This window comes from Theobroma cacao, chromosome 3 (assembly GCF_053813885.1).
Source record: "Theobroma cacao isolate CCN51 chromosome 3, ASM5381388v1, whole genome shotgun sequence".
NCBI lineage: Eukaryota > Viridiplantae > Streptophyta > Magnoliopsida > Malvales > Malvaceae > Theobroma > Theobroma cacao.
The window spans coordinates 16710776-16725389 of NC_142641.1; the positions used below are offsets into that span (position 1 = coordinate 16710776).

The 14614-nt window shown below is 33.0% G+C and overlaps 1 protein-coding gene across 3 annotated transcripts in view; it reads left to right on the forward strand.

Annotated features, from left to right (window-relative positions):
* The first annotated feature begins 711 nt into the window (after nucleotides 1-711).
* LOC18604551 (Rhodanese/Cell cycle control phosphatase superfamily protein) overlaps nucleotides 712-14614 on the forward strand; it is a 40947-nt gene continuing 27044 nt past the window's right edge. For 2 of the 3 annotated variants that reach the window (XM_088804496.1, XM_088804495.1), the window contains exons 1-3: nucleotides 713-1107; nucleotides 1188-1241; nucleotides 2067-2216. In XM_088804496.1, the coding sequence (XP_088660622.1) occupies nucleotides 787-1107; nucleotides 1188-1241; nucleotides 2067-2216 (525 nt within the window). In that variant the 5' untranslated portion in view covers nucleotides 713-786. Of the gene's footprint in view, nucleotides 1108-1187; nucleotides 1242-2066; nucleotides 2217-14614 lie in introns of all 3 variants that reach the window. The other variant, XM_088804497.1, reaches the window with a different exon arrangement.

Sequence of the window (14614 nt, forward strand, 5' to 3'; positions counted from 1 at the left end):
ATAGTTAGAATAAAAATAATTATAGTAAAAATTAGTAGTTGAAAAACCTTGACATAAAACTGTAAGAATTAATGTAAAAAATTATAAAGATGAAACAAGTATTGTCAAAATATTGATGTAAATGTGTAAAATTTAACGTAACAAGTCAATTAAGTTAAAATAAATATAACGTTTATGAAAATTAAAGATTTAAATTTATATTTTGAACTAAAAGTATTTAACGGTTTATAAATTTTAATTTATAAATGAATAACAATAAAGATAAAAATAATTGTATTTAAAATAATTATTTATTAAACTAAATTTTTATTGTAATATTTATTTAAAAATTTTTCAATGATTAATATTTTATACTCGAGCATATAAATTTCAATGATTAATTTTCATAAAAATTTTGTTATTCTCTTTGTTAGTTGTTTCTCTTTAATTAAGAATTTTTATTTTTGTTTATTAAGAGTTATTTAAGTTTTTTTTAACGTATTTGATAAGTAAACAGGTTGTAATTTGTTTATTGATCAATGGCTAAAATGGAAAATCTCTAAATCTAATGGCTATAATTGATAGCCTCAGTAAAATTAGCTTACTGTAGAATTTGCCCACAAAAAGCCCTATGCATAGGGTGGGCTAGGTGGGGTTCCGGAAACGTTAGCACAATCAGGCCCACTGACACTGGACCCTATGATGTCTCTACTATATCTTCAGCTTTTGGGGTAAGGCATATATTTGTTAGCCCTTTATCTTAATTCCCCGGAAGAAGATGCGGAGAGAAAGGAGCGAAGGGGCGGGATGAGAGGCTGGTGTGCGGTTAGCTCCTCGGGTTCTCTCAGTTTGAATTTCGGCCTATACCCATCGCCAAAGGCAGCAAACGGTGCTTGTGGGTGTTGTTTCCATCATGGTTTTCCAAGGAAAGTAGTAGGAATAAAATCCAATAATAATACGAGAAAAGTTCATCGTGCTATCTCCATCAGTTGCTGTGCATCTGCATCCAACAGCAATGATAAAGTCTGTCAAGCTGAGATTGAGAATTTCGTGGTGGTCAATTTTTATCGCTTTGTCTTCATCAAAGACCCTCAACACGAAGTTGCTAAGCACCTCACCTTCTTAAAGGTTTCTCTTGTCTTGTCTTGGCTGTCTTTTCGTTACCCTTTTCTCGTGCTCTACAAAGCATTTTTGATCCAATTTTCCAGGGTTTGAACATACACGGCCGAATCTATATAAATGAACAAGGGATTAATGCACAGGTATCTTCACTTGCTCTATTGTTTTTATTAATTAATATTTGACATTTCAATGAACAGTCAGATGCTTTAGAAGGGGACTTAAATACTGTCTTTTGGCTAAACTCCTACTTTCATATGTTACCACTTCATAATCGGCAGTTTTCTAAACTAAGCAAAAGATTTTTTGTTTTTTCTTTCTTTCTGCTAAAGCAAATGAAAGATTATAAAGGGATATGTAAGAAAGAGTAGGTTGTAAATGGTAGTTCTTGCTTGGTTTTTGATTTTGTAGAGTTATTTTCAAATATAAAAGACAAAATTTAAGTAATGTGTAATGCATATAAACCTCCTCATACACTTTTACTATGCATTTACTTGCTGTTTTTTTTGTCTCCCTGTCTTCATTCGTTCATGTCTTGGTGCTTAGCTCTAAGCAGTTTATTGATTATTTATGGAAGGTAGTTTAGTTTGGTCTTTTATGTCTTTTTTATCCTTCTCTTCTTTTTCTTCAATAGCTCCTTTCTTTTAAATACTTAAGCTTTCAAATAGTATGTTGTTTTGAAAAAGCTAGGGCAGAGTAGTTCTTCAATGCAATTAAATTATTGATGACCATGCTCTAAAGTTGCAGAGCTTGGTTTACACTTAATATGGCCTACTAGATTCATTGGGCTCTGCTTGATTGATGTTTTTACTATTTACTTTTGTTTTCTTTTCATTTTTTTATTTTTTTGCAAAAATGTAGAAAGCAAATAGCAAAAGTAGCCATAAACAAAGCCTTAGTTTAATTGTATATTATTTTGTCCTTGTATATCTACTAATAATTCCTTTGTGTGCCACTTCTTTTTGCAGTACAGTGGGCCATCAGAAGAGACTTTTGCATATGTTAAATGGTTAAAAGAAGATGAAAAATTTTCTGATATACTTGTTCAGACATCTCCTGCATTGAATGGGCATACCTTTCCAAAGCTGAAGCTGCGATATAAGCCCTCACTTGTACAAGTAAGCAATATATTGATCTGTCAGTCTGTCTATGTATATTTATGGTTTATTCTTTTTTAATTTTTTGTATTCCATTTCCTTGATGTTTCTTGGTCTTCGTCATAATTGTGTTAGTCCTTCCTTTATTTGCTAATGCAGCGCACAGCATTTGCCTTAGTTAATTATTGTTATAATGCATACCTTTATGTCTTCGTAGATTTTTGTTGTATAATTTTCTTTCTCTAGATTACAATCTTGTTTGTAGATTTTCTTAAAACATTTCAATTTCTAGTTTCAGTTTTAATGCAAAACTGGCATAAAAAAGTATTAAAAAGAAAGAAAAGAAATGGAAAATACAGAGAAGGAAGAGAAATTTAGTGAAGAATTATCGTAAGAACTCAAGTGTTTGAAAAATACAGATATAGTGCTCTCCAGGGGACTTCCCAATGGTTTAATCTTGGGATTCTTAACTCGAAGGTCTCAAGTTCAAACTACTATGAAAGGAGAGACAAGGTTTATGTATTAGGTGAGGACTATTCTCTTTATATAGCCCAAGACACAATAGGTCATCTTATGCACCAAATATGACAAAGGAAGTTTCAAACAAATACCGAGTTTGTATCTGATTTTCAATAACCAAAAGAAACCTATAATGGTTTCTTTATGAGTTCATTGGAAACCATGATTTAACACTATGCAAATCAAAGTGGAAAATGAAGTATGAGTTTCTAGACGTTTGACCAAAATAGGCATGCTACAAATTCTTGGTTGGTGGTCATCCAGTATATTCTCCTTTGATAAGAAGTCTATCCCTATTAGACACTCAAAATGATTTATATTTGATGCATGAAACTTGTTGCTGGAAACTGAAGAAGATCAAACGAGGGTTATCATTTGCATTGAATATGATAGTGCTAGTAACAACCCAATTGTCTGGAACAATTTCAATCTCTTGTTACATGGAAATTCTCGCATCTTATGAGTAGAGGTGTGCACGAGTACTAAAAAGAAACAAAAGATGCAAAAAAAATAAAAAAAAATCCCTATAAGGCAATAAATCCTCCAGAATGAAAAGAAGACAAAAACTTAAGTGAATGAGTTAAATGAAGTAAACATGTATCACATTCATGTATTCAGTTGAATGAAAATGATCCTTCGGCCAAATCATGAAATTTCTTGATAGCATTTCTTTTTCTCCTGATGACATCATGTTTAAGTGACTCAAATGAGGACAAAGTATTACATCCTCACAGCATTGAAATCCTAACCCAAGAAGCACCAATTCTTTTAAAAATTCAAGAAATAGCAAACTTTCATATAACCTTAGAATGCAAATTATAAATATGTTAGGTTAAGGATTCCATAGACTTAAAAATCTGAAAATTAGGTGTAAGAGAACATGATGATGAACAAAGTTATTTTAAGTAAATAAGGGGGCACTCCATGGTTAGAGCTTGTAACTTTCAACTTGGAGGTCTTGGGTTCAAATTGTAGGGAGGGGAGGTTGGTTTTAAGAAACGGGAGAGGGCTATCTCTCTTTGTATACTCCAAGCTTGATGGGCTTCTATATGTACCATATAGTAGACAACAAATCCCAGTTACCTTGTTTCTTTCATAATATAGCTGAAGCATTCAACTTAGCAATGTTAAATTACCACAATTTGTGGATGGAAAACAGTAGAAAATAGCAAATTATAGAGAAACAAAAACCCCACAATTTTCAAATAGTACTCAAATAATAACTAACATAACGTACCTCTCAAACTCATTAGAACTAGGCGATTCTTGCAACCTGATAGTATTGCTTGCATTAGATGAATCTCAGGTTTGAGTGTATGGTTTGAAATATGCCATCATAGAGGACCTATTTGCCATGAAAAGTAGATTATGCTTTTTAGTAGTTCTAGGCAATACCAATATAATGTGTATGCTTAAATACTAAAAAGGATCATGTTGCAAAGCAAGGTATAGATGTTATTGTTTGTTTCTTAAATTTGGTTTGCTAACAAGTATAACAGCAAAAGATTATCCTAGCTAATGCGATACTTTGAAGTACATTAATAAAACTTTTCCACTATTGATGCTTTGATCTTCTCTCTACCAAAATGATTAGCTAGCTTGCCTGCCTGCATTCTTAAACTAAGAACTTCCTAAGTCAAGTATGAATAAATCCTAATCTAAGAATGCAAATCAGAAATATGTTGGGTAAAGGATTCAACAAACCTAATAACTTGAAATTAGGTGGAAGAGAACACGATGAAGAAGTACAAAATTCAGAGCTATAAACACGCTCGACTGATCTCTTCCTTATATTAATGAACAACTTTATTTTAAGTAAATAACGGGACACTCCAATGGTTAGAGCTTGGAGCTTTCAACTCAGATCTTGGGTTAAAATATTGAGGAGGGGATGTTGGGTTTACGGAATGGGGGAGAGCAATCTCCCTTTGTATTGTTCAAGCTTGATGGGCTTCCAAATGTATCCAAAAGATAAGATAGTAGACAACCAAATCCTAGTTACCTTGTTTCCCTCACAACATAACTCAACCATTCAACTTAATGTTTGATTAACCTCATTTCTCCATCAATTTGTGGATGAAAGAGAGTAGAGAATAGCAAATTATGGAGAGAAAAATCCCCACAAATTTTGAATAGTACTCCAAAAACAACTAATAGAACATACCTTTCAAACGTATTCAAAGTAGGTGATTTGTGCAACCTGATAGTATCTGCATGGATGAGATAAATCTCAGGTTTTAATGTATGGAATGAAATGTGCAATCATAGAGGAACCATTTTCCCACAAAAAAGATGGAATTGTGCTTTTTATTAGATCTAGGGAATTCCAAGATAATTGTGTATGCTTAGTTACTAACAAGGCTCATGGTGCAAAGCAAGATATAGAGGTTAGTATTTTGTTTCTTAACTTTAGCTTACTAACATGTATAATAATGAAAGATCATTCTAGCTACTCCACTCTTTAAAGAATGATAATAAAACTTACCCACTACTAAAGCAATGCTCTTATCTCTACCAAAACGACTAGTTAGCTTGCCTGCCTTCATTTTTAAACTAAGAACTTCCTAAGCTGCATTTTTAAACTAAGAGCTTCCTAGGTGAAGTATGAATTATGCATAGCTTAGTGCCTCTAAATAGGTAACTATCATGAATGACAATATTCTTATAATCCTAAGCTTATCCACAAACCATAGGATAGATCCACCAAAAATACAAGCTACATAGTCATCCTTTATTCTATTAGAACCTACAACCGCAATCCTTAGTACTTAAAGGACTCAAGTTAACCCATAATTCTCAACACCAGAAGCATGTTTATGAATACAATTGTACTGATTAAGTTTCTTTTGAGAATGAAGATAACTCAAATACTTGGTAGTTGCAATATAGCACAAACTCGAAAAGAAACAAATAATAGTTCCAATGATGAAGAGATTGAGTCATTGCTTATAGGTTCATGTCTTGAGTTTTGCCAAGTGTTGGGACTTATAGTGAAGGAAAGCTATTAGTTGTCCCTCTTGACTTAAAAGTCAAAACTCCACCAACACCTAGAAAATAAAAAATTGCCAATATTGGTTGCTATATCATATATAGGAGGGAGGGGGCCTAATAATGTTCGTCACATTTCTATCAGTTTTGTAAAACCCCATAGATATACCAAGATATATCAGTTCTGAAAAACACCTGTAGATGTACCAAGATATAGATAAAAAAATGTCAACATATTGGATATCGATCATTTATCTTAAAAGAAGACTAAATATTAAAAACTTCATTTGGTTGTTACTTTTACTATTTTTTGATTTAGAAGCAAAAAGCAAAACATTAATTGGGCCGTGAAGTCAAATTTTTTTGAAGAATTAAAAATAAAAAATATAACTTTTTTGAGCAGCAAAATAAGAGTATGTATTTTTACATAAAACTATTATTTTTGAACATGTGCTACCGTTAAGCGATTTGCATAACTTTAGTCAAATATGAATTTTCTTTTATTAACTTTTGAGGAAGTAAAAGGCATGTAGCAATAGCAGCAAGCCGACAAGCAAATGGTGACTAGCTTATGCTTGGTGATGTGGATGATATATTAAGGAAATGCTAGAAATATCAATTAATATATTGATCCCATAGAAATTGATGCCTATAACGTCCATGATCACAAATACGTAACCTAGCAATTAACAAAAAAAAAAAGGAAAAAGAAAAGAAGAGAAAAGAAAAGAAAAGAAATGCAAGTAAAACATAAAACATGAAAACTTTGGCACTAATTAGAAGAAGGCTTCTGGTATAATTGAGTTGAAATAAACCCTTAACTGGTACCAGATTCTAATCTTGGTATCATTGACGGGTTGTCAAGCTAGAACTTGCCTACACTTTCATACCTATCTAGTTCAGTAAATTTGGATGTTGTGGAGGAGTATATGGGGATTATTAATTGTTGGAGGATAAGAGGTAACAGATGGGAAGATATTATGCGAGTATTAGATGAAATACATCATGTTTAAAGCGATGGAAAGATTAAGTAAAATTTTAAGCACAAAAAATTTGTATCGCTTTGAGTTAGGCTAAAACTAAATTATTCAATTAGAAAATGTTTATTCCTTCTTTACAAATTGCAAATTTAACATTTGCCCCCCATATCGCCAATTTTGTTACTTAGCAAATAGTATTCATGAAATTAAGTTTTTATTATTGACACTATAAACTTTAACCCATCTATTATGTATTATACACACACAAGTACATATTTATATATATTGCAATGTTAAAATATGATTAAATTCCCTGCTTTAAATGATATAATATAATTTATATATGAACGTATAATATAGTCATTGATAGATTTTCGTATTTTGGGTCTCTATATATCCATTGATACCGATTTTTGAAACTTTACCTACCTAGGAATTATCACAAGAAACTTCAAAAAGTTTCTAAGAGTCTAAGATGTCTAACTACTAGTGCCCCGTTGAAACCCATGCCATTTCATTCACCTTGCTTGAGTGTCTGAACCATAGATTCTTCTAGGACTACCATGCCACCAACTTACTACCTCATCAATGTAGTCAACATGCACATAAATATTTTAGTTGGCATTACAATTATCATTAGTGAGCTTCTCTCTAATGCCATGCCTATACCATGCTTGCTTTTGCAGAGAACCGTTGTTTTTGAAATGTCGATTCCATTTTGAAGGTCCATTAGGTGAAACTTAGCCTTAATAGTGAGTATTTGCAATACAATACCCTTTAGTGCTCACTTAGAGATAATATGTTTAAGTATTTTTTGCTCCGGTTAGGTGGGAGTAACATTGCTTATTTAAAGTTCAAATTGTCTTAAAATACAAACAAGTTCCTCTTAGCCTTTTTGAATTGCATATTAGTAAAATAGTGTCTAATATAATAGGTTTGTGGTTGGAGCAATTTTCTATTCATGATTACTTATGGCAATTTTCTTGCACCATGAATACATACAAACCTTTCCTTCTTATATCAAATTTTGATTTTCAAATGAGCCTGATACTTTCTACAGTGTTATCAAATAAATGGACTAACCATTTGGGCTCATTAGTTAGCAACATATATTTTGGAAATTGTTTAGAGGGAAAAACAAGGCAGAGTTTTTATTCTCTGTCATAAAAAATATTATTTACAACAGCCTATATATATATATATATATATATACACACACACACACACACACATTAATCCTAAAATAGCTATAAAGCAGGAAGTTATCATAAATATAGAAAGCACAATATTAGGCCCTAATAATCAGACACAAAATACAATAATTGTTCTTAAAATTATTTCTAAAAATTCTCTACTAAACATTAGTCAACACTCCCCCTCAAGTTGGTGTATAGATGTCACACATGCCCAACTTACGGCATAGGCTTTGTCTGGTCTGGTGTGTGAGGTAAATCAATCTCCCAGCCATCCTCTGATAACGGCCTAAATCAATTGACTCACCAACTCGTACTTGTAGTTTGTGTTTAGATTCAATAAGAGAGTCTGTAGGTTTACATCCCAACATACCGATTTCTTTAAGTAGATCCAAAATATATTTCCTTTGAGAAATTAAGATTCCCTTATCAGATCTGGCAACCTCTATTGCAAGGAAATATTGACAACTTACCCAAGTCCTTAATCTCAAACTCTTGAGCTAAAAGTTTTCTGAGTCGAGCAATCTCTTCCTTATCATCCGCAGTCATAGCTATATCATCGACATAAACAATAAGTAATGTGATCTTACCATAAACTATTAGTTTTGCTTTGATGATATCCAAATGAGATCCCTGCCTTATTGAACCATGCCTTGAGTGACTGCTTCAAACCATATAATACCTTTTTTAGTCTACGAACCTTCCCTTTAGTCTTCTCATCATCAAATCTTGGACGAATTTTCATATACACCTCTTCCTCCAAGTCTCCATGTAGGAAGGCATTCTTGACATCAAACTGTTGTAGGTCCCAATCAAGGTTAGCTGCACATGATAACATGATTCTGATAGTATTCATTTTTGTAACAGGAGTAAATTTCTCTTGATTGTCCACCCCATAGGTCTGGGTGAAGCCCTTTACAACTAATCTAGCTTTATACCTTTCGATTGAACCATCTGCTTTATGTTTCACTGTAATTACCTATTTGCATCCAACTACTTTCTTTCCCAATGGGGGAGTAACAAGTTCCCATGTTTCATTTTTTGCCAAAGCCTTCATCGCTTCAACCATTGCCTGTTTCCATTTTGGATCATGATATGCTTCTTGCCTACCCTGTGGGATATAAATGGAAGAAATAGACAATATAAAGGCTCAAAAGGAAGGGGACAAAGAATCATAGGAAACAAAGTTAAGAAATAGGATGTTTAGTACAAGCTTTGACTCTTTTTTTGATAGCAATAGGAACATCAAGATCATTAGCAATGGAATTAGAATTAGATCAATCAGAAGTTAAAGGAGACTTATCACATGTATTTTTAGGGACTGAACTCAAAGATGGCTCTTGACCAGTTATTACATGTTTGATGGCTAGATTTGTCTTGTCCCGTTGTGTGTAGGTTTCAAATATGGCCTATCCAATTGCTCAGTTTTAGCTTGTTCCTTGTCATAATCTCTGGGATTTTGACTAAAAAATTATATAGGGGCAGGTGCTATTTTCCTCCACCTCTGCCTCCTTATTCTCCCCTTGAAAAGGTGACTGAGGTGTATAAAAATAAGGATTAGACTCCCTAAAGGCAACATCCATACTTACTGAGTACTTTTGTGAGGGTGGATGATAAGACTTATATCCCTTTTGAGTTGCAGAGTAGCCAACAAACACACATTTAAGGGCCTCGGGTCCTAACTTACCTACATTCCTTTTGTGAACAAAACACACAACAAAAAATTTTTGGAGGAACAGTATATGAATTACTATCTTGTAGAACTTCTAAAGGACTCTTAAAATTAAGCGTTTTTAGGGGCATTCTGTTAAGAAGGTATGCGGTTGAAAGTACTACATCACCCCCATAAACCTTTGGAACATTCATAATAAACATCAGAGATCGAGCCACTTCTAATAAATGCCTATTCATCCTTTCAGGCACTCCATTTTGTGCAGTAGTGTACACACAACGAGTTTGGTGCAATATTCCATTGGAATCTAGATATGCACTAAAAACACCATCCATGTATTCTATACTATTGTTGGTTCTCATAATCTTAACCTTGGCGTCAAATTGTGTACAAATCATTTTGTGAAATAGCTGAAAACAAGTAAAAACCTCATTCTTTGCTTTCATCAAATAAACCCAAGTTAATCTAGTGCATCAATTGATAAAGGTAGCAAACCATCTATAACTGGATAGAGAAACTGTTCGATTAGGTCCCCGTGCGTTAGAATGAATAATCATAAAGGGAATTGAACTCTCATTATTAATTGAAGGATAAGAATGTCTAGCGTGTTTAGCAAATTCACTAGCATCACAAAATAATAAATCCAACTTGCGTTGTTTAAACAAACTAGGATATAATCTTTCTAAAGCATAGGATATAATCATCTATGCCACTGGATTATTTCTTAGTTAACATTCATAGATTCTTCTAGCAGGGCTCAAGTTATACTAGGAATCAAGGTAATGCAACCTTCCTCTAGTAGATACAAGCCATCTTGCAGTCTACCAAAGCCAATCGTTTTCCCTTTTTTCAGGTCTTGAAAAACACAATGGGTAGGAAAGAATTCAATTTTGCAATCAAGTGCTTTTGTAATTGAACTAATAGTTAAAAGGCTAATAGGAAAACTAGGAACATGAAGGACTGAAGATAGATTAATGGTGGGAGTACATTTAACAGAACCTGTTCCAGATATAGAGGCTAAAAATCCATCCGATATACGGACTTTACCATTGTCTGAACATGGAGAATAAGTTAAGAATTTATTGGAAGAGCCTGTCATATGTTTGTTTGCTTTATAATCTATAATCCATGAATCATTATGAGTATCAAGATTGGCAAAAAAAGTAGTAACTATGTTTACAAAATTGGAGGAAGCAACTATGGTTGATAGAGAATCAAGATGAGACAGAAGACGCCGTAGGGTTTGTACTTCGTTGGAAAGACTCCCAGTATTAGTTGTCTCTCTAGGTATTTCTACTGGTTTCGATAGGTTTGCTTGTGGTCTTGTTGAGATCATCCGTTTACCTCCACGACCCCTAGTTGGTCGACCATTCAGCTTCCAACAATTCTCCTTCATATGCCTGGGCTTCCCACAATAATCACAGTGTAAATGATCCTTGTTTGGTGGACCTTGGTTACTGACCTTTAGCTACTCACGAAAGGAATAGGCAACTAACCTTGCCTTGTCTATTGAAACTGTGTGTATTAAGGAACTTCTTCAACTTTCTTCTTGCTACACATATGAATAGGTTTTTGCCTTAAAGAAGGCAAAGGATTCTTACCAAGTACCTGAACTCGTATTTGATCATATTCCATATTTAGACCAGCAAGAAAAATCATATATGCATTCCTTTTCCACTAAATTCTGAAATTTTGCTGCATCTTTAGAACATGCTGTTTGGAAATCTTGGTAATAGTTGAGTTCCTGCCATAAACTACTCAATTCAGCAAAGTATTGAGCAATTGTCATCTCACCCTGTTTCATCTTATGTACCTTATTCCGCAATTCATAAATTTGTGCATCATTGCCTACTTGAGAATAGGTTTGAGATGCTGCATTCGAAATCTTAGATGCATTATTTAGTAATAGATAACCTTAGGCAATTTGAGGTTACATGGAATTAATGAGCCATGACATTACAAGAGAGTTTTCAGATTCCCACAATCTCTAGTTTTTGTTTATCCCCAGTAACATATCCTTTCAGACCTCTAGCTTGGATGAGCGATAGACAAGATCTTGATCATGCAAGATAATTAGTTCCATCTAGCTTTACGGGACTGATTGTTTTTTTTTTTTGAAAATACGGGACTGATTTGGAATGAGGGATTCTCACCGATTAAACCAACCTTATTCTCAGCAGCCGTTTTCTTCCCGTGAGCCATGTTTTGAAACACTGCAGGAAAAACGAACAAACTCCTCACCAAATACCCAGTCAAGCAAGGCTTCTGGTGGCTGTCAAGGGTAGTAGACAAGATTCCCTTACTGCCGAGCGTTAAAAAATATAACTTTTTTAATCGGCAGAAGCTCTGATAACAAGAGAGTATTTTTATTGTCATAAAGATATTATTTACAGCAGCCTATATATATACATGTTAACCCTAAAACAGGAAGTTATCACAAATATAGAAAGCATAATATTAGGCCTTAATAATCAGACACAAAATACATTAATTATTTCAAAAATTATTCCTAAAAATCTCTACCAAACACTAGTCAGCATAAATTTTAGGTGAACATTTTGTGGAGGATAATGTAGATAAGCTAGTCAAGCAACACAGTAGAACACCTTACTCAGATAAACTTAGGATATCTTTCCCATTCCTAGAACCGCTATGTCCATTGATAAGAATAGTCTTTCTCTAAGCAAGGCATTTAGTGATTCCCTAGATTTTATGATTTATTAGAAAACAAAGTCTTTCATAAATTGTGTGCAATGAAAGTTGATGCAAGTTGGTGATTGATGGGGATAATATAATAAATGCCTTGCTTAAGAATCTTTGGTTGAATGATCTTAATGTGATGATACTTTTAGGTTTAGGAATACTGTTGAGCTTACCATTTTTAAATTCAACTAAAATATTCACCTAAATCCAGGTCCACAACCAAGTCATTCATTGAGCTTGTGATTGAAAGTATTTTGAATAAACTGCAACATAAAGATTTTAAGAATAAAAGCTTGAAGGATGAAAATGTGCCTATAGTTGTGGTGAGAGGTACTATTTTAAACATAAGAATAATGGTCGATTTTGGTGAACAGAATGCAGGATAGAAAGAATTAATGATGGGGAATCGGTCAGGCTTTTTATATTATTAGGGTTATTTTTTAGCAAGGTTATATTTGGTATTTATTAGAGGGAAAAACTGAGATTGGCAGAAACTATTAGGGAGAATAAGAAATAGGAAGAGAAACAAAAGAACTACGGTGAGAAAACCGTAAAGAATTAGTAGGGGATAAAATCAAAATATTAAATATCTCAAAAATCCATCATTTAAAAGCTAAATGAAAGTAAAATAGCATAGATATATTTATAAGCTAATTCTTAAATCCTAATAATATGAAAAATTCCAAATATAGCCCTGAAAATTATGTAAAATACTAATTAATGAAAAAATAACTTAAAAGCTAAATATATGTATGAATAACAATCAAACCTATAAGATTTGAAAAAAAGTGCTACATAAATTGATTGTTTATCTAGCGTATTTCCATCTATTAGTGGTCTCAATCTTGTTCCTCTAATTTGTTGGGAAGTATCATAAGTAACAAGTGTGAGGTTATTGCAGTGAAGATTCAAGAGGTTTAGGGACCTGAAGAGAGACTTTCACTAGTTGTTGAGATCCTTGAGGAAGAAAAGGAAAATGCTGTAGAACAATGAAAATTTGGTAAGCAAGAGGTGCTAGGTAAACAGCCACTTGAAGAATTAGAGGCGTAACCAAATTTTGAAATGGAAAATACTGAGAATATACAAGTTGGACTTGAAATGTTAAAGATCAAGTTAATGGTTGTCCAATTAAAACAGGAGTTTAGGAATGTTGTGCCTAATGAAGATTCATCCATTGCTTTTATTCTTTCAGATGCGGAGATCAAGCCTGTGGCTATCACATCAAATGGGGAATTTGGTCAAAAACATTATATTACTTCATTATACCATTGGTTTTCAAGAATGAGATGCAAGTGACTTTGTGATGTTTGTGTTGCAAAAAAGAATGTGTTTGACGCTGCTATTCATGGGATAGATAGAAAGTTCTTTTACTCCAACAGTTAAAAAAGTCAATCTTGAGTTCTCTTTGACAAGGGGAGAATGATGTTGGATAGAGGGAAGTTGCCTGAGGGATTAAACTATTTAAGATTTTCCTTGCAGAGTCATATTTTATGTGCTTAATTGTAAGTTTTATAAATATTTATTATGTTTTAGATTATTTAGGCTATTGTTACATTAATTAAGTTCTCTAGAGTTATTTGGATTTGGGGATTTTGACAATTGAGTAATTGGAATTGGCTTCCATCTTGTTGGTTCTATCTCTCCCTTCGATTTTCTTTATGCTCCCTACTTTCATTTTCTTCACCTTTCCCACTAATTTCAGTTTCAGTCTGGAAGTTTATGAGGGAAACATAATAATAATAATGATGGTGCGTGCTATGGATAATTTTCCGATCCGTTCTGGAAGAAAAGATCCATTTGACTGTATTTGGCTTTAAACTACATATACCAATTGATTTTCCTTTTCCATTTGTTTCTTATCCTTCTGATCTTGCAGAATCCTTTGCCCTACATGTTACTGATGTTATTGTTTGGTTTAATGGAAAATTGTTGAGTAATGCAGATATTATAAACTTGCTACTGATGTGCATCATAGGATGAGGAACTTAGTATTGTTGATAGAGTCATGTGTTATAAGATTTGAGAGAGTTTTTAGCATATTTTTTATAATTTTTAGTCAAAATTAATTAAAATTATCTGAAATAAATATACATTTATATATATAATATCTTTTTATTGGCATCAGTTACCGTGCCTGTATCCTCATTCTTTTTTTAAAATTGTTGTATCACCTTAGACATGTCCTGTCTTTACCTGTATCCATGCTTCTAGATGTGCCCTTGCACTATGGATGATTAGGATTGAATTATTGTAGAATTGTCATAAAAAATAATTATAGGTGATTTGAGCTCCCAGTTTTTGATTTGTTTATATGATTGATTAAACAGTGTAGTATTAAATGGTATTTGAAAATAATGTTATTCT